Source organism: Sapajus apella, unplaced genomic scaffold (genome assembly GCF_009761245.1).
Source record: "Sapajus apella isolate SASKATOON/1434 unplaced genomic scaffold, GSC_monkey_1.0 scaffold1, whole genome shotgun sequence".
Lineage (NCBI taxonomy): Eukaryota > Metazoa > Chordata > Mammalia > Primates > Cebidae > Sapajus > Sapajus apella.
In genome coordinates, this window is record NW_022436941.1 from 79621050 (window position 1) to 79642777 (window position 21728).

The 21728-nt window shown below is 37.2% G+C and overlaps 1 protein-coding gene across 2 annotated transcripts in view; it reads right to left on the reverse strand.

The window, feature by feature from the left end:
• Positions 1-21728, reverse strand: part of RAB3C (RAB3C, member RAS oncogene family) — a 269450-nt gene that overhangs the window by 122177 nt on the left and 125545 nt on the right. For both annotated transcript variants that reach the window (XM_032280269.1, XM_032280279.1), the window contains exon 3: positions 17148-17266. In XM_032280269.1, the coding sequence (XP_032136160.1) occupies positions 17148-17266 (119 nt within the window). The remainder of the gene's footprint in view (positions 1-17147; positions 17267-21728) is intronic.

Below are 21728 nucleotides of genomic sequence, written 5' to 3' on the forward strand. Positions count from 1 at the left end.
ACCATCATTCTCAGCAAACTAACACAGAAACAGAAGACCAAACACTGCATGTTCTCCTTCATAAGTGGTAGTTTAACAATGAGAACACATGGACACAGGGAGGGGAACATCACACACTGGGGCCTGTTGGGGGATGGGAGGCAAGGGGAGGGAAAGCATTAGGACAAATACCTAATGTACTCGTGGCTTAAAACTTAGATGACAGCTTCGTGGGTGCAGCAAACCACCATGGCACGTGTGTACCTATGTAACAAACCTGCACGTTCTGCACATGTATCCCAGAACTTATAATAATAAAAAAATTCTGATGCTGGGATCACAATGGCAGAGATTGTGATTGAATTGCACAGAAGAAAAATATGCCTTTAAAAGATCTCCAGGAGACTCTAATGTATGATCTGAATTAAGAACTATCATCTTAAAAAATAAACGCAAACAAACAAAAAACAAGTGTCTACCCAGTGCCACGTACATTAGATTTTTCTCCTCTATTCCTCATGGCCACCTTGTAAGTTAGGAATTCTTTTCCCATTTTTAAGATGGTCAATTAAGGCTGAGAAAAGTTAAGCACTGTCAAATTTCCAAGGTTGCACAGTATTTGGGTCTGTTAGATTTGTCTAACATTGAGGCAAGGGACATCAGTAAAGGGTTTGCAAAGCATTCAGAGCTCTGCTCACCAGACTCAGAATCCCAGCCTGGTGCCTCTTTTCCTTCTCAAATGAAGCTTTGATGAAGAACTCTGCTCTCACATGGATTCCTTTCTTTCTGCCTTTTTCATTCCCTCCCAGATCCCTATCTTTGTTGGTTTTAAATTGAGGGAATTTAAAAAAAAAATTAAAAAAGAAATTTTCCTCCCAGCTTAAGGAAACTTTTCCTACAAGAAGGTGTCTTATCTGCTTCATAAATGAAATCATATTTGGTACTTTTCAATGCATATTATAGGGTCATAGGATGTAAAACTCTGCTCTATCAATTCAGAAAACACTCATTTCTACAATATAAAATATGAAGGCAAAGATTTACATAAATTACCATATTTATATACATATTTAAAATTCACAGTTTATTACAAACAGAATGATAAGGAAACAATTTCAATGATAACAAAGCATCTATGTTTTCAAGTTGCTTAAATATTTGATATGCAATTAGGAGGTGCTGGGTTTAGGGTGGAGAGCAGCTTTAGTTTTTATTATACTTAACTCCTTGAATACCAGGCGGCAAATCTATCAAAAAGGTCATGATTAGGAACCAGCCCTGTGAAATTCAGAGATGGCATGAAGTTGAGTGAAGAAATTTTCAGAGATGAGGTTATGGACAGAATAGGAGGTCAAAATATTTGCTGCACTGTTGCTTACTAACAAAAAAGAACCTTTTGACATGGGCCTTTTGATGAGGGCTGTATAAAAATTACCCTGTCATACTGGCATTAACACTATGTTTAACTTCGGTGGCAATGAAGCCACTGATTTGAACAGCAAAACTGTGGGAGCCAACAAGGGCAAAAGAGGGAAGGAACGTCAAGGGGAAAGTGAGATGTCAATAAAATATTGAGAGGGCCGGGGAGACAGGCGGGCATGGCGGCAGTTGGTGGGCACCATTTTTTGTCAGCTTTACTACTCTGCTTTATGGGGGTATCTAGAGAGTTTTCCACTGGCTTTATACAAGAGTGCTTGAAAATTATATTAAAAACAACTCTAACTTAACCTTTTTTTTTTTTTTTGAGACTCAGTTTGGCTCTGTCACCCAGGCTGGAGTGCAGCAGCACGATCTCAGCTCACTGCAATCTCCGCCTCCTGGGTTCAAGCAATTCTCCTGCCTCAGCCTCCCAAGTAGCTGAGATTACAGGCATGTGCCACCGTGCCCAGCCAATTTTTGCATTTTTAGTAGAGACAGGGTTCTCCCATGTTGGCCTGGCTGGTCTGAACACCTGACCTCAGGTAATCCACCTGCCTTGGCCTCCCAACCAAAGTGCTAGGATTACAGGTGTGAGCCACTGCGCCCGGCCACCTTATCCTTTTTTAACATCTAGTTTTCTGTGCTTTATAATGTGCACTGTAGACTGACAAAGTGGTATATGATTACTATTTATAGATAGTTTATTATTGCATAATAAACACTGTGTGATAAATAATTTGGCTGACCTTTGTTTCCAGTTCCTGAGAGGTAACCTTTAAACCCATGGTGTTTCCCCAAGTGATTGGAGTGTCTTTGTTCTTCATGGTGGGCCCCTTAGAGCATACCTGATGGCTTATGCTAATGGGATGACTCAGGATGAAAGGTGGTCATGTCAGGAAGACAAAAGACAAGATGAGGCAGTTGGGACTGTGAGCCAGGTAGCATTAATTCCACTTCCAAAGAGAGAAAATGCATTGGAAATTGAGTTCAACCATTTTGGCAAGGATTTGATCAATCATGCCTATGTAATGAACCTCTAGTAAAACTTCTCTGGACATCAAAGCTTGGAGAAACTTCTCTGTTTGTTAATCATCTGCATATTGTCATGCAGCAGTGTGCCATTAGGGTAATGTCCCTGAGGACATCGGAAGCTTCTGCTTTGGAATGCTCCCAAATCTTGCCCTGCGTATGTATCTTTTTGTTTGGTTCTGATTCATATATGTTTGTTATAACAAAACTGTAATCATAACTGTAGTGCTTTCTTGGTTTCTGTGTGTCATTCTAGTGGATTATCAAACCTAAAAGTGGTCATAGAAAACCCCAAATCTGGTCAGAAGTGAGGGTGGCCCTGGGGACTCCCAAATTTGCAGCTGGTGTTGGAATTGAGCCAGTCTTGTGAAGAAGTGTGTCCTTAATCTTGAGTTTGGTTAACTTTGAGTAGGCATATATTTGATGTTTTTTTTTTTTTTTTTTTTTCTGTTAAGGTATATATATATTTTTTGAGACAAGAGTTTCACTCTGTCACCCAGGCTGGAGTGCAGTGGCGCGATCTCAGCTCACTGCAACCTCCACCTCCCGGGTTCAAGTGATTCTCTTGCCTCAGCCTCCTGAGTAGCTGGGACTGTAGGCATGTGCCACCAGACCCAACTAATTTTTGTATTTTGTAGTAGAGATGGAGTTTCACCATGTTGGCCAGGATGGTCTCCATCTCCTGACCTCGTGATCCACCCCCGTCGGCCTCCCAAAGTAATGGGATTACAGGTGTGAGCCACTGCGCCCAGCCAAGATGTTTTATTTTATAATCAAAATAGGCAATATGAACAAGTTGACATAACCAAGATTCATATAAATAACTGGGTATGAACTTTATGAGGAAAAATACCTGTGAGCATGGTGGCTGGGCTGCTAATACAGGGTGGAGACCAACCAGGTGGCTCTGCTTTTAAGAGGTAGTAGCCCAGCGGCTGAAGGGATGGCTGGGTGGGGCTGCTCTGAATGGAAGGGATAAGGCACTCCATAAATAAAACACAAACTTGTAAAAACACTTAAGAAAGAGCCTCATTCAGGCCCAGGCATGAGGTCCAGGATGCTGCTAACAGCCCAAAACTTAGCAAAAATCTTGTAGCTGACTCTGGGCTCCTGAACTGCTTTGTACTCTCCCATGCCCATGCTCACACATGGCCCCTGCTTGGCCTGGCACCTGATCTAGAGGAGGCATGACTGACCCAACAACCAGGTACTAACAACTGTGACATGCTCCCTAAACCAGGAGGCAAGAAAAATTGAGGGCAAAGGGCCCCAAAGCCCAAAAAAGTCTTAATTACTAAGGGCATTTGGTTAAAACAAATTTTGGAAACCAAGTAAAAATACATTCTGGCCTTGTGACATCTCTCTCCTCTCCTACCATTCACTAATGATTGCTTTCAATATGCTGTGGAGAAGAAAACTATAAAAAAGAATCATTTGGTGTTTACAAATACAAATTAGGTTGTAGGATACAATCGGCTTTAAATGTGAACCAAGTGTTATTCTGTAAGTAGAGACCATGAGATCGAGGCTATGGACACTGTGACATATGGCTGGGGTGCTTTAAGTTTGTTTTACTTACACTATAATTTTTCTTCTTGCTTTCAAAATTGATGATCAAGAAAGGGAACAGTATATGAGAATACTTAACAGGGGCTCTGTCTAACACAAACGGAATCAGACATCATATACCACGACCTGTCTTGTCTGGTGACCTCCCATGTCTAATGTTGTGCTATTTTTCTAATTTCTTTTCCTTTCAGTAGTTTCCTTTGCTGTCTCTTTTTTGTTTGTTTTTAAGAAGGGGGTACATAGTACAGGTTGGTTCACAACTGATAATTAGGATAATTATCTTAATTAACTGAACAGCTCATATTAATTCTAGATAAGGACTCCAGAATTCTCCAGCTATAGAAAAGAATCCTACATTTAGCAAACAATGTCAAAGACTTGAAAATACGTAAAGAGTAGACTCGGGTTGTGTCATTTTAGACTCAGAAGATTTGGCCTTTCTACTCATTTACAATACAGTGACTGAGTACATATTTCTTGCCAACTGGGCAATCAGAAAATTAGAGTGAATAATATGTATGATGAGGTACAGAACGCATGAAAGCAGACTTGATGGAGAGTATATCTATGATGGTTCTGACATCACTTGTAAGGTTCAAGTAGGTCACAAGTGTAACTGTTTTTTAAAGCCCAGAACTCTGTTGTCTAAACAGAATAATGAACAATATTTACTTTAAAGCAATCATTAATAATGCCAACCCAAGACCAGCTGAATATCTAGGAATGGATAATAGGTTCTTATCACAACTTATTCTGAGGGGTTATGTGACAGGTGTAATTATTGTCCTTTTAAGACAAATCTACCCTCAAAGGCAAGTAGCTAACTTCAAAGAAAAGAGGGTATGTATATTGCAACAGAGGGAGACAAGAAAAATGTTAGAAAATGCTGGTATTTGCAGTAAATCTTGTAACACAAAACTGCATATTAAGAGCTGCGAGGGAGTATATTTTCAGAGTGCAAGTGAAACTGTACAAATAGCAATCATATTTACATAATACCTTTTATTCAAGAGTCTAAGTCTTTTATTTAATCTTTAAATTCCCTATATAGCCTGACTTGGGTAAGGCTGAATCTACTATAATTTAGCTTCTATCCTTCCCTTGAGTGTCAATATTTATGAAAATATTACCACTTCCAAAGTTCAGTGAGGCCAAAGTACAGTTGAGCTGACCAAAACACAAAGTCATAGAGGACAAGTGGACAAGTGTCTCTCTCTATTCTCTTAGCTCCTTCTGTAAACATAATCAGCACATTAACTGCTAACGTGTGCTTCAAGCGATTTGCTATTTCCCAAGATACACACACATACACACACACAGGCACACACACTTTTCTGAAACCAGACTGTAAGCCCAGCTTTGTCTGTTTGGTCTGGACAGAAACTTACTGAAATGCTTAACGAAGACATATTTCATTCAAAGCTTTACTTTTTTCTTTGTTCACATATCTTCATTGTTTATGGAACTAATTTCTCTCTCACTGTTCAGCCTGGGGAATTCATTGAGACAAGCCAGAATCAAGTGCAGTAAATGAAGGTGTGAGTGGGAAAAAAGAAACAAGAAAACCCCAACTGGAAACCAAAACAGTAAGAGAAACTTTGAACGGAGGCTGTGAAAATGAGCAGACATTTCCCATTAGATGACATGGCATCTTTGGTTCTTTTCAGATGTCTGACATTTGTGCTGTACTTCATTGGCACTAAGTTATCTGTAAATACACCCCTATCCAAAAAATAAACTGCTGTTTTAGGGAAAGAATGTGCTGCAGTAAATAATTAGGTAACCTTAAGACACATTGCTCACTATGTAAGATAAGACACATTTTTTCCTTTTCTCTTTATCAGTCCTACCCACATCTTCTCTCCATTTTACTGGGAAGAAGAGGAGTCTTATTTATTCAAGCAAAGCTTTGGTAAAACAGGCAGTGCCTCCATATGTGATTTGAATTGAGTGCATTGGTTTGTTTTCGTCATAATGATCTGATACTATTCCAGCTCTCAGTCATTTTCTTTGTTGTAGAAAACATATAATTGATATGTTCCTGGGCATGTGCTAGACTATGGAGCTACAAAGTAAATAGGATCCAGACTTATATAATTCTCATTCTGTCATTCATATAGTCATTCATTCAACAAATATTTATGGAATACCTAGTACCTGCCAGAGACTGTTCTAGGCACAGAGGATATGATGCTGCACAGAAGAGATCTGCAGAGATCCCTGTCCCAAGAAGCTTGCATTCTTCTTAGGTAGACAGCTAATAAACACACTAAATAAGTAAATTATATATATATTTCATAGGGTGATAAATGCTATAGAAAAGACATAAAACACAGAAAGGGAATAGAAAGGACTGCAGAAGGGTGTAATATGCAATAGGGTGAGGGAAGAAGAGAAGGCTTTCTGAGAATGTGACATGACAGTGAAGACGTGAAGGAGGTATGGGGGCTATCAAAAGGGTATCTAGGGGAAAAAACTTCCAGGCAGCAGGATGGCAGATGCAAATGTTCTTAGATACAGGCGTGTCTTGAATGTTCTAGGGATAGCAAAAAGCTGGTGTAGCTAGACTGGCACGTAGAGCAGAAGATGAGTTAGAGAAGCAGTGGCAAATTGTACGGGTCTCCTAGGCTACTGTAACGGCTTTGGCATTAATCCGGGGGAGGTGGCATGCTGTGAAGTTTTGGAGCAGAGGGGTGACAAGATCTGATTTACAGTTTTAAAAGCTCACTCCAGCTGCTGTCCTGGGAAGACTCTGGGGACAGTAGTTAAAATGCAGGAAGACCAATTAGGCTGTTCCAACAACACAGATGAGATGATGGTGGCATAACCAGGTGGCAGCAGTGTATTGTGGGTTGAGTTGTGTCCACCCAAAAGATGTTGACGTTATAACCACCAGGACCTGTGAACGTGGACCTTATTTGGAAATAGAGTCTTTGCAGATGAAGTTAAGATGAGGCTATTAGGGTAGGCCCCAATCCAATCTGACTATGTCCTTATAAAAAGAAGAAATTTGGGCAGAGAGAGAGACTTATATAGAGAAAAGATAATGTGAAGATGTTTTTGGTGGGCTGGGCTGGTTCAGGTCCTTGACTTTGCCACACAAAAGAATTTGAGAGTGAGTCCAAAGTAAGAGTAGGTGAAGAGGTTTATTGCAAAGCCAAATAATACGCTCTGAAAGGTGAAGCGGGCTGCTCAGAGGGAGAGGCAGCAGCCAGTGCCTTAAGTGGAATTCCTTTTATGGGAGCTGTATGTACATATTCATAAAATACTGGTGAGGTCAAGTATGCAAAGGAGGATCTGCAGTTGGAGAATGCGCTCAATATCTACATGCTGGAACAGATATTGCACGTATCATTCACATATAAAATCTCCACCTAAGGGTGTGCTTTTTACTATCAAAATGAGTGAAGGGTTTCTATGAGCTAAACCTGGAGACTAGACAGGAAGGCAGCAAGATGACGCCTAGAGTACGGGGCCCTGCCTGCTGTTAAGGATGCGGTTAGGAATGGTGCAGGGCTGCAGGAGCTGGGGGAAAGCGGGAGGGACAGGGTGCAGATTACAAAGGGCTACATGCTAACACATTTGAAAACTTAGCTAAAATGGTAAATTCCTATAGAAACATGACATTTCCAAAATTGTTGATGAAGAGCCTAGGTGCACATGCAGGACCCCAGAGAAGCCCCTGGCTCCCACAAGGCAGGAATTTGTAGCTAATAGTTTCCTGGGCTTTTGGTGCCAATTGGCTGGAGATTGGGAAAGCTACATCAAGAATAAGGGGCTTCTGTTCCCTTTGCCGGGCTATACCAGGTGTTAGGGATGTATAACCATCCAGCGGTCTGCTGGGATCCTCTAGAACTGCTTACCTTGCAAAAGAGTTAGGTGCTGACACACGAGGGTGCAAGAGATATGGAGCCTGCTGAGAAAGGGGCCCACCAGGCTTCCCAAGGCGATAAGTCAGCAGGCCTACTAATCTTACTTAGCTTGCCCCAAAGACAAAAGGAGAATGCCCTCTACAAGTCAAGGACTGCTCAAGGCTATGAGAAGCTAGAAGAGAGTCCCAGAACAGATTTTCCTTCAGAGCCCTCAGAAAGAATCAATCTTGTGGACTTTGACTGGGGACTTCTAGCCTTCAGAACTGTGAGATAATATATTTCTGCAGCTGAATCTACCCAGTTTGTGGTATTTTGCTACAGTGACCGTAGCAAACTAATATGCAGTAGATGTGGTGAAAAATGGTGGGAATTATAATTCTACAGTTTGTCCTCTTTACGCACAAATTCCAAATTTGCAAATTCACCGACTTGCTAAAATTGATCTATAACCTCAAAATCAATACTCATGATGCTTTTGTGGATAGTTGCAGACATGCTCTGAGCAGCGAGAAATCCGAATTGTCTGACAAACGTTCTCAGCTAAGGCTGAACAAGGCCCTGCTCACACTGTAAACAAGCGCCCTTGCACAGTGTATTTAGTGCCATGCTTCCCGTATTTTTGTGCTCATCGTAGGTGACTTTGCTGTTTTAAATGGCCCTCAAGCAGAGTGTTGAAGTGCTATCTGCTGTTCCTGAGCACAAGAAAACCGTGATGGGCCTCACGTAGAAAAAAACAGGATTAGACAAACACTTTTCAGGCATGAGTAAGAGAACAGTTGGTCCTGAGTTCAATGTTAATGAATCAACTGTATATATAAAATAAGGTATATTTCAGTAGAAACTCAGACAAAACATAGTTGTGTATTAATTAGTTGGTGAAATATGATGGAGGCTTGCAGGAACACAACCCTGTGATTCCCTTCTGGGGCAAGAACTCAGTATATGCTAATTAAGTGTCTGTGGCAACTTTATAGGGCATAACTGCCATGAATAATGGAAATAGATTGTGTTTTGAAATCAGACCCCAGATATAACAGTATTTTTTGTAAGGACTGGGTGTGTGGTCTGAAAAAATGAGGAGTTAAGATTAACTCTGATAAGCCAGAAAGATGGAGATGTCATTTACTGAGATACAAAGACCCTGGAGAGAACAGGGTGTTTGGGGTTTTGTTTTTGAAGGGGCCAAGGATTAGGAGCCCTCTATCTTCTAAATATAAACTTGAGTTTAAGTTGGGTTATCTGTACAAAAATAATGTTTTATGGTTGGGTCCAACCAGCAATAAGAAATGTATCATTAACACCCAGGGAGAAAGAAGAGACTCCTTGAGGTCCGTTGTGGGGTGGTGGTGAGAGTCTGCGGAGCAGAATGCTGTGCTGTCATCCCACCACTGGCCCTTCTGAGCTGTGACACAGAATTAACTTTCTAGTTGATAGGAGCCTTGAGCCAGATGAGAAAGCTCTGAACAGAGGCTTGGCAATTGCTCCTTACATCTTAGTTGTTATTAGCAGGCTAACGTTCATATACAGCATGAAGTCACCTTAATTTAAAACCACTATGTAGTTTTGGAGGGGATGGAAAAATTTAAAAATTGCAGAAGAGAACATTTGAAGGTGAAATTTCATTCTAGTTTCAGCACATCTGCAGCGGTACCCTGAACGTCACAGAAATGAATTATTTAAAACTAGTGGGAAGATACTGTTAGACTTTTATCCTCAGCCTCTGATTTTTTTAAAATATCAATCTGCTACCAGATTTCCTGCTTTTAAAAAACCTCTATATTTATAGTTCTTCATTGTATAATAAAAAGCAGAATGTAAATAAATAAGAGAAGGGGAGATAAGCCAATGGTATTCCTCTACAGAAAATACAGCAGCCTGTGGCCATGCCATACTTAGAAGGGAAAGATGTAAAAATTGGGGATGGGGAAGATTTTAAGTCAAGTTCAAATGTACTGTAACGTCTTCAGACCCTGAGTCACAGTGCTAGGAAGAGCCTGGCCATGTACTTGAGGTCACCTTCTAATTAAGACCCAGTAAACTCTCTGGTCACAAGCCATTTGAGAAACTCTTCAAAAGGAGTAAAGCTTTCATCAGGGACCTGGTATTTCTATATATTTACTTAAGCCTATTTAGGACCTATCTCTTTAATAAATCATTCATTAATTTATTTCTTAAATCAAAACCTACAGGGGGATCCAGACACAGAATACTGTGTTTTTAAAAAAGAAGTAGCCTTCATTTTCCCAAAACCATGGAGCCACTAGACTGCTGCATTTGCCTCTATAGCTTTATGCAGTTTTCTCCTTAACAAACTGCAGATTTAGAAAAATAGGTATCTGGCCAATTAGCCTACTTAAGGACCATGATTATGCACATTTTTACCGCATGGACAAGTCTGAAGCACATCGTAAGCCTCATGGCAGCTTCCAGTGTGATTGTTTATAGCCATCTAACATCCCTGTGATTTTTATAAAACATTAATTAAGGTAACCTCACTAGGTCTGCATTTTCTATTTAGTTTTACTAACTCATTCCATAAACACTGAGCAGCCACTAAGTGCCAGGCACTGGAGTGGGCACTGGGATGTAAAAGTGGGGAAGATAAACATATTTTTTATCTTTGAGGAAGTTAGAATCCAGCAGGAAAAAAGATAACCAAATAAGCAATTTAATAAGTTGTAAGATATAGTGGGTAGCACTGTTTCTAGAGTTCACTGCATAAGCAACTAAGCTACTCTGGGAGTAAGAAAAGTTTCTCAGAAGAAATGAGAATCTAGCTGAAATCTGAATGATGAGAATAAATTAGCTTGATCTGGATGAAGTGTGGAGGAATATGGCTTGTTATAAAAGGCAGAACCCAGGGGAAGAGAGACTCAGAAATATGAGAAGTTCAAGGGACTGAAAGAAGTTCAGAAACTGGAAAGAACTGAGCAAATATATTAATATAAGGTCAGCATCTGGTTTCCAAAATATTAGATGGAGTATAAGCACCTGAGGTATTCCTTAGAGAGCATAACTTTATGTATCAAACCGCTTACCCAGCTCCTATCAAAGGCATAAAGTAGAAAAATGACATTTAGAGATGATAATCTACGTAGCATGCAACCCATTCATCCCCTTGAGTGGTTACAATTCAGTTCTTGGATCATTTGAGACAACAAGAACTTGACCTGCTTGGATTATATTTGCCCAGCCACTCACAGAGGCCTTCACTGTACGTGCTCGCATATTCTGTCCTAAGACATAAAAAAAGGAGTCTCTCAGTCTTTTTAGTACTAGTTATAAAAGCTATTGTTAACATAAACCCAGTGTGCCCCAAATAAAAAGCATTTCCATTCAAATTCAGCAAAAACTTTTTTGAAGTTTCTTATTGCCCTGTAAGATTAATAGTTTTTTTCTCTTTTCCTATAATGAGAGCTATATAATACATCATGTTTCATAAATAAAACATTAAATATATTAAAAATATTTTTTGGTCTTGGTTATTACCTTGGTTTTCAGCAATCTCATAAACAAATTGTATTTCAAGCACAATAACCATTTGCCTCTTTGGATTTCCATAAGCTTTAAAATTCTCTATAAGACACTTTTTATGGAGCCCCTCAGGTCTTCCTGGACTCACCTGTCTAAAGGGCTCTTGGCCACTTGTTCATTCCTTCTGTTAACCACTTCTGCAAGGGCTCTTCTGGACTATCACCTGTGTTGCATGACATCGTCACAGCCCAAAGCAGCTCATCTCAGGCCAGTGCCACAGTGCCCTTGCTTCCCACACTGAAGTTTCCCTGCTGCTGCTGAGCCATGAGTCACCCATGTATGTGTAACTGGGAAAGGTGGAGGAGTTAAAGTCCCAGAAGTGAACACTGGACCAATAGATGAGAAGAGCTAATGTGTCAATTCTTCCTTCCTTCTACCAGATAGGCAGTCCGGAGATGCATTATTCATAAGGCACTTCTGAAGAAGTTCCCATGAGATCAATGGTCAGTTACACTAGATACTGAGTGGAGATCAGTTTGCAAGTCCCAGCCCCCTCCATGTTTGTTTCTCTCTTCCCTGATGCTCCCTTTTCTTCTCACTTTTGCTTCCAGGCACTGTATGTCCCAATAACCTATTAGCACAGAAAGCTTTTTTCTTCTCTGTTTCAAGGGAATGACAGCTGCAACCATCATCCTGATTCTTGGGAGTTACTTTCCACTCATATTTTATTAACCGCAGTGTATGCATTTTTTGTGTTGAGTTTCCCACATACTTTTTGAAAATTTATAGATTCTAGATAAATTTCTAAGTAGGCTCATAGGTTAATTTTGTCTTAATTTGACAGAACTGGAAGATTGACAGATTTAAGAGGATAATTTAACTTCTTAAATAAAATTCCACTGGAAAATTCAAAGCACAGTCCAATGTGTTTTCAAAAAAGAGATAGCTTCCATTTCCTCAAAATAATCTGTTAGCTTGCTGCTACTCTCTCTAAATCTCCATGCTTGCTGCTATCATTTGGCTGTGACTCCTCCCAAATCTCACCTTGAATTGGAATAACTCCCCCCTGTCGTGGGAGGGAACTGGTGGGAGGTAATTGAATCATGGGGTGGGGTTTTTCCCCATGCTGTTCTTATGATACTGAATAAGTCTCACGAGATTGGATGGTTTTATAAAGAGCAGTTCCTCTGAATATGCTCTCTTGCCTGCTGCCATGTAAGATGTGTTTTTGCTCCTCCTTCACCTTCTGCCATGACTGGGAGGCCTCCCCAGCCATGTGGAACTGAGTTAATTAAACCTCTTTCCTTTATAAATTACCCAGTCTTGGCTGTCTTTCTTACCAGCTTGAGAACAGACCAATACACTTGCCTTCTCCTTTAGAGACTAGAATTTGTGTGCAATAAATTTTTTTAAAAGGAAACTAATTCTTCCTATATAATAAGACAGTTTTAGGATTTTGCTGAAATCACAGTCAGTAAGCGTTACTTTCTTTCTGTATAATCAAAGTGTATTTTGTTTGGAAGAGTAGCTGAAACTTTAGCTGCAACTCAGCTTTAATTAATGTTGCTTTTTGCTAGATATATTTTTCTGTGTTTTTTGTACCCTTAAGATCAGCACTTGGAGACCAGTAATTTAAAGAATGTTTTCTTTGTGCTTATTTCTTTCAGAATACCTTATTTCCTGTTGTAGAAGCCCATCACTGAATATCACAAGTTTCCTCACCAACAACTACTGTTCAATTATACTATACATGTAAAGCAGGTTTTGGCAGCTGCACAGGAATGTTTTTCCCCAAAGGGCTTTTTTCTCTTATTATACAATTCTGTTCTTATTCCTTAAACATTTCTTAAGATTTTTGATTTTTTTTTACTTTTGCAATTAATAATTTTTAAAATATCTATTTTGTGCTACTTACTATGTTAAACAGGAAATATAGATGAGTAAGACAGTCTTTCCCTATAAATAATTTCTAATGTAGTAGGAACTTAAGACAAGTATACACTTGAGAAAAACAAAAAGTGAAATATAATTGGTGCCATAGTGGCAATACACACACAATCTTAAATCTATTGTTGAGAGGAAGAATAGAACCATTAACTTCTGACTATGTCAGTTTGAAGTAATTTCTGTATTTTTGTTGGGAAATCAGGTAAGATGTAATTCTCTTTAGTACTTTGGATCATCCATACAAATATATATTGTATTAATATAGTATATATATATGTATATATAAAAATATATAAATATAAAATATATCTTATTGTGTGTATATACAATACACACAATATATGTTATATGTTGTAAACATATTGGGTGTGTTTATTTATTTTATATATAACATGTTATATATATTTTATTGTACAAATAAAATATTATAAAATGGAAGGACATTCTCACATGCTACAATATGGATGAAACTTGAAGACAGTATGTTAAGTGAAATAAGCCAGTCACTAAAAGACAAATACGGCATGATTCCACTTATATGAGATACATAAAGTAGTTAAAATCATAGAGACAGAAAGCAGGTTGGTGTTTGCCAGGGAGTACAGGGAGAGTGTGACAGGGAGTTACCATTTACATATAAGTTTTGCAAGATGGTAAGAATTCTGGAGCTGGATGGTGGTGATAGTTGAATGTATTTAACTACTGAACTGTATATTGAAAACCTGGTTAAGACAGTAAATTTTATGTTATATATATTTTACCAAGATAAAAAAATGAGAAAAAACAAAAGAGCGCATATATTGTATTATATTCTGCAGTGGGGAAAACTGATTAATGAAAATATAATGAAATAATAGCTGCAACTGCTAGGTCTTATGTTATCTGCAGAAAGTACTAGGGTAGTGTGGATGCAGAGATGAGGGTGTGGATAGTATTGTCCACTGTGAATAAAGATGAGAGGGGTAGGAAAAGGGGCAGAGATGTCTTTTAAAGCTTTGTAAAATAATCAACATTTGAGATAACCTTGAAAAATAAATAGACTTTTTAAAGATAACAGAGAAAGTATTTTAGGCAGAGAAATAGAGGTAGTAAAAGGATGGAATTTAGGTAAACAGAAAATTTCTGTTTAGATGAAACATAGAGTGAATGGAAGAAAACGGTAAGAGATGATGTTAGTGAAATAGATATCCGGAGGTTGCACTGTCCACTATGTTAGAGAGTTTCGATTTCATTATAAATCAATGGTCTTAACCAGCAATGGATTTCAGAATCACTTGTAGAGCTTTGAGAAATTCATATGCCCATATGTCTCATGGGAGATTTGACTTAGTAGATCCAGAGTAGAGCCTGGGCTTGTAAATGTTGTCAAAACTCTACAGGTGATTAATATGTGCTCCCAGAATCACTACTGTACATAATAAGACATTACTGGGATTTTTGTTTTTAAGGTCTGAGATGTGATAAGGTTCACTTTTATAGCTCTGATGGCAATACGATGGATGGCCTGGAGAGCGTGGAACCTGAAGATAAGGAGACAAGATAAAAGACTACTAAATGAATGATTTGTATTAAGACATTGGCAATAGGAAGAAAAAAGACAAGAGATTGGAGAAGCATTTAGAAAGTGAAAATGATTGTATTTGGTGGTCAATGAGATTCTATTTGTAGAAGAGGAATAAATAAAAGACAGTGCTCATATTTCTACATCAGATAACTGGGTGATGATGGATCTATTAACTGAGATAGTAAATGCTAGCATAGGTACTAAATGCTATATCTGACAGAATGGTTGTCAAAAGAGTAGGTACTCATAAGTGCTTGTTGAATGAATTAAAAAACCCTAATAAATCAACTGGTCATATAATTTTGGATGGAAAAAAAAGAATATGTAACGGTTTGTTCCTAGAAGGAATCTTTATTGGTTTTTGACAAATCTAGATGCCTTGGGGCAGGTGGAATAGCAGACTGAGGCAAGAGACATGCAAAGCAGAGAAAAAAAAAATAGAAGAAGCACAAATGTTGGAAAATTTAAGCTGGGCTCCAGGAACAATGAATGGTTTAGTTTGCTTCTAGAATAGTAAGAGATAATACCAAGAAGATATAGTGACACCATTATGTGGTATGTCTGAAAGTCAGGCTGAGGTAGTTTTAATTAATTCAGTAGGCATTGATGAGTCAGGACTTTTGGACAGAGGTCTTCCATGTTTTTAAGATCTTGTTTTTCTGGAAAACTTATAATAGCCCTTCTGGCCTGGTAGTGCTGGAACTCAGTATTTTCAGATAGGAAGTAGTCAAGGTTAAAATTACCATATTACATAGCAATTTGTGTGTCAGATGATGTCTGGCAATTAGCTAGATGTCATGATACATTTAATTGAACCAACCTCTTTGTCACTAACTTGAATGTTACTTTTATCATAAACTATATCCCCATATAGATTTGTGCCTATCTCTGGATTTTTCTATTTCATTCCATTTTGTACAAAATCTGCTGTATTTATTTGAGATGCCTTGAATTTATAATTTGAGAAAAACTGGCATTTTTACAATATTCAGTTTGCTAAAAAGAATAGCTACTTAAACTTTCTTCTTTATCCCTCAGTGGGAGATAATTACTTTTTCATATACATCTGAAACTTGTCTTTTTTAGCTTATAACCCTGTTGTTTTTTTTTGAGTTGCTATCATCAATAGTATTACTTCTTGCACTGTAACTGTGTATGTGTGCGTAAATAAGAAGTCTTCCTAGATGAACAATTAAAATTGAAAAGAAAAAAACAAAAGCAAATTGAAATATTTTCAATAGCATCTGACCTTCACTGAGTTAATGTATATGTAAAAATCATTTTGGATATTATTATTATAGAACACAAAGAATGCTGTTTGTTTTGCCTATGTATTGTCAAAGTTTTCCTTACATAAGATAATCTGTGATTATATGTACAGCTAAAGTGTGGTCTTTCTTCAATCAGTCCTGGTCACCACCAGTGGGAGCTTCATTTCCCTCCTAGTATCACACAAAGCCCCACCTAGATTCTCGCTCTTTCCACAGAAAAACTGCCCTTTTTAGCCCTCTGGTTGAGTTCATGAACATTCTCCTTGGTTTTTCAGTGTCTCCTCTCAAGGTGTTGGTGGGACAGAATGAAGGATACTGTAGCCATAGGAATAAATCCCCACTGTAAACAGTCATCAGGGTCAGAAATATTTTCAGATAGTTTGATGCAGCTATGAGTCAGAAAAGGTTTTGTTTTTATCTTATCCTTTGACTCAGTTCTTTGAAAATTTTTCAGTTTGAACAACCTGTTTAACAAATCTTCTGGATGAGGGGGTCCACAAATTTTTTTCATAAATGGCCAAATTGAAAATATTTTAGACTTTACTGGCCATATGGTTTCTGTTGCTACTTAATTCTGCTGTGGTAGTGTTAAAGCTGTCAAAGACAGTAATGAGGTGGGTATATTCCAACAAAAGTTGATTTACTAAACAAGCCGTGGGCCAGATTTGGCCCATGAGTCCTAGTTTCTAGATCCCTATTTTAGATCAGTAAACTTCCAACCCATTCATTATTTATATTTTAAAAAATCAAAAGCAATGCACTAGTTTCCATGGAAAAAATGATGACAAAATGCAAAGCACTGAAATGAACAAAATGCAGAAAAATCACCAAAATGACTTCTTATCAATCCTGAAATAATGGTACTGTATATAAATAGCATTTTTTTAAATGAAGCACAAGCAGGATTGTAGCATAATGTAAACACATATATTACATGGTGGTATGGTCACTGCTTTGGGCAGAAGGACAGACTTGACTGGAGAACCATCGTTATCAGTAATAGGAGTATTTGCTCTAACTTACCAATCTTGTACTGCATTGAAGGATTCTTCATTTGTAATGTCATACATTAAAATAAAGCCCATGGCTCCACGATAATAGGCTGTAGTGATAGTCCGGTATCTTTCCTGGCCTGCTGTGTCCTAAAGAATAAAAAAAAAATCTCTCAGAAATAAGGCAATACGTTTTTGGGAAGCGATTAATAATTCCAAAAAAGTCACAATAGTGTAAAATGTACTTGCTGTGTAAAACTGTTTATCTTTTGTCTTGTTTCTGCTAATTTTTAAAAACAACACTTTTTTGCAGCCATATAACAGATGTAGATATTTTCAGGGTACATGTAATAATTTAATATATTTATATATTTTATAAAGATCAAATCAGTGTAATCAGGAAAGACATAATTTTAAATATTTGTCTTTTCTTTATGCAGAAACATTCAAATTATTCTCTCCTATCTACTTTAAAATATACAATCGATTACTATAAATTATAGTCACCCTAAAGATTTATCAAACACTATGTCTTATTTCTTCTACTAAGCTCTATGTTTGTACTTCAGAAGACCAACTCTAAAAATTATTAGTGTTCAAAAGAGTTGATCAGAAACAAGGGATAGAAAGCTTATTTAAAGAAATAATAAGATAAAACTTTCCAAAGCCTGAAAAACAGATAAATATCCAGGTGTAGCAAGGTCAGGGAATATCAAACAGATTTGACCCAAATAAGACTACCCCAAGGCATGTAATAGTCAGACTCTCAAAGGTCAAGGGCAAATGGAGAATCCTAAAAGCAGCAAGTACAAAGAAGCAAATAACATATAAAGGAACTCCAATTTGTCTGACAACTTCTCAGTGAAAACCATAAAGGCCAGAAGAGAGTGGGACTGTTGTTTTTAAAGTGCTAACAGAGAAACTTGCCATCCAAGAATACTGTATCCAGCAAAAATATCCTTTATCTATGAAAGAGATGAAGTCTTTCCCAGACAAACAAAAGCTGAAGGAATTCAACACCACCAGACCCATCTACAAATGTTAAAGGGAGTTCTTCAATCTGCAAAGAAAACCTATTAATATGCAAATGGAAGACACTTGAAGGTATAATCCCCACTAAAAAAATTAAGTGCATAGAAAAACTGACAATACTCTATAATTGTGGTGGCAATCCCCTCAGGATTCTAGTATAAAGCCCAAAAGACAAATCTAAACAACAATAGTTACAGCAATCTGTTAAGAGAAAGGTAATATATATGTAAATTGTAATAACACAGGGTGAAAATGTGGGAGGATGGTTTTAAAGTGCAGAGGGTTTTTTTTTTTTCCATTTTTTTTCTTTGTTTCTGTTCTTTTCTTTGTGATCTAGGAGAAGTTGCTACCTCTTTTAAATCACTTATTATGTCCTAATGATATCTATATGGCAGCTTTGCGATATTCTGAAAAAAAGTTTTTTTGGTAAAGAACCAGCTCAAAGTACCTTCTATGTTTATTTACTTTCATTATCAGCATCTAACTGCAGAAAATAAAATAAAAAGAAAGATCAGACATATTTAAAATCTGAGCTTTTACTATAGTTTAAGATCAGGGAGTATATTAGCTCCACCATGTGCATTTATCTGCTAAGTACAAGCCAGTGTGGGGACAAAAAGGAAGTTTATAAAAATGTCCCTGCTTTTAAGAAGCTTGCAATTCAGTCTCAGTTTATCCAACTCTAAGATGGGAATATAAATACCTGCTTTGTATGTGTGTTTCAGTCAGATAGATCTGGATTTGAGGTCCTTCTCTCCCATTAGATAGCTGAGGAATGTGGACAAGTTCCTGAACCTCTGTAAACCATATCCCTCTAACATTTAGCATGCTTGTTAGGGTTCTGTGAAGTAATTCATGTGAAGTGTTTCCCATAGAGAGCATCACACAAAAATTGATCAATAAATGGCAAGTACTAGCTTTTATTCCTGAAATGTGGGACAGCAAGGCTAACAGAAGATAAAGATAGCCGCTTACAAGTACAGATGTTTGATACTTTCAAAAGGGGTAGCATATAACAGTTTAATTGTTCCTTACTTCAAATCCCCTACTCAGGACCTGGGGCATCACTTACAAATGCTTTTCAGTTTCTCTCTTTGCCCCTTTCTCTGGAGACTGGCATCTGGCTTATCTTTCCTAGTACTCTTTAGATGCTTAGCAGTTTGGACAGAAATATTATCTTCTTTCGACTTTAGTCTGGACTCTCGTATCTCAGAGATGCCTCCTTTGGGTGCAGAGTGCTTCCCAGCTACCAAGGTTTAACAGGCCTTGGAGGGAAAACTAATGTGTTGCACACAAGAACAGCTCCCTTTACCATCAAAACAAAACTAATGTCTCATAAGGTCACTACTGGGAAGGGCTCATGTTGAATTTGCTGTTCTTTACCCATAGGTATGTACCTGCTTAGATGCTTACACTCCACCATGAACGGCAGTGTGAAACTAAAGATTGCCTACTACTTTCTCCCAATTTGTGTGGTATATCCCATTTGGCTCCTGAAAGTCTATAGAAGAGTGATGAAAGGAGGCTGGGAATCAGTGAATGCTTCTGGAAGAATGTAGGGTATAAAATGGAACTGAAAATTAGCTAAGGGTGTGAATTTTTGTGAAGCCAACAATTGTATTCTACTCTTGGAGCAGGGATAAGGTTGGCCTGATTAGAACATATTTATTTGGTAATTTTACAGAAAATAAAGTTTCAAAAGTAGGATGAAAACAGATTCTAGTACTCAAAATATCAGAAATAATGTAAAACAGGTGAGGAAGATCTTTCAGAACATAGTCCCAATGGCAGAAAACAAAAAATAAAGATTATCACCACACAAAAATCTGTCAATTCCTTGAACATAAAAAAAGTAAAATTAAAATGTTAGAACATCAAATGTTAAACTGATAAAGTATATTTGCATTAGACGAAAGAGACCAAAGATTAATATATTTAATATGTAAAATGGTATTAAGAAATCACTAAAAAAAGGTAAATATTCTAATAGTAAAAATTACTTATAAATAGGCATATAAATGGCTAATTAATTTATAAAAGAGTTGAACCCAAGCCATAATAATAGATATGCAATGCTGCATAATTGCATGACTATATAATATAAATTACTTGGCCATTATTTGAACATTTTATTGTACTTTGCCTATTTTATAAATATTAAAAATAAAAATGTAGATGCTAGGGATAAACAAAGATGTCACAAACTATATCATAGGGACAAATATACAAACTATGCAGAAAGAAGCAAATCTTGAACTTATTTGGATATTCTTACATATTCATTGGATTTAATTCAGTTAGCAGTATATCCAACTGTGAAACAAAGAAGAAAGTTAGATCAACATGGATAAAATGCCAGAACCAAACTTCCAAAGACCATTTATAATGCAAAGTATAAGCGAGGCTTTTGTGATATGGGTAAGCTTTCCAGGGAGCAGAACCCCTTATAACTATTCAGTCTATTCAGTCTATTTAAAAATTTTCCCACATTTGGCTTGGGTTCATATTTTCCAGAACATATTATCTATAAATGTAATTTACCTTTTTTTTTTTTTTTTTTTTCTTTCTTATTTTAAATAAATTTAAATTTCTTTCTTTTTCTCTTGGTCACACTTTTTTTTTTTTTTTTTTTATTATATAGTGTTTTTACAGGTTGGGACCCCAAGCCTGCTGCCTTCTCCGTACTACAATAGACAGCTTCCCCCTAATTTCTCAATAGGGGAAAACAACCAATTTACCCAGATACTGCTAAAAGGTGACCTAGACCTTTTCTGTCAAGCATGTTTTCAGCACAGACACTGAATAATGTTGTGTTGAAAAACTGACTTTATCTATCTCTTTCTTCTTGACCTCTTTCAGTGACGGTATCCCCTTTTCATAAAATGTTAATTTCATTTTGACAGTAAAGAAACTTGTTCTAGTGTTATGAAATACATCAATTTCATATTGTGGTCATATTTAATCTTTGAGAGAGAAGAAATCAAGTCGCCATTATATTCTGATTGAAATGTTACAGGAAACTTAGAAACCACAGGGCTGAATAGCCATTATGTATCAAAATCAAAAAAGAGAGAGGGGAAAACCAGCTTTCAAGAAAAAAAATAGAAGCTTTCTGATAGTACTTAAGTCATAGCAAGGGGCAAGATCTTCAACATCATTCTGATTTGAACCCAGAAACACAATCTAACTGGTAATATTTATCACTTAAAAGCTCTCAGGGAGAATAAGAAATTGCACTAAGTAGGGAAAGTATAGTAAGAAATAAAATGAGAAAATTTCTTCTCCAAATATAAAGAATAAAATTAAGCTAATACACAGACATCACGTTGGCTTTGTTTTGGCTTTGAAAACAATTTCAGGATTATAAACTAATTAGCATTTTCTTCCGTTATATAAGGAAGAAAAGGAAGTGGAAAAAACACTTCATTACAATTGACATTTATTAATGATGACAGAAGGTTATATTTGAAAGAAAAAAAACATTTTATAATGTCAAGTGCCTCTAATGTAATTAAACTTGAACAGTCTCAGGTAACTAACTAAAATGGTATCTCTTCCCAATTTGCCCAGGAAGCTGGCT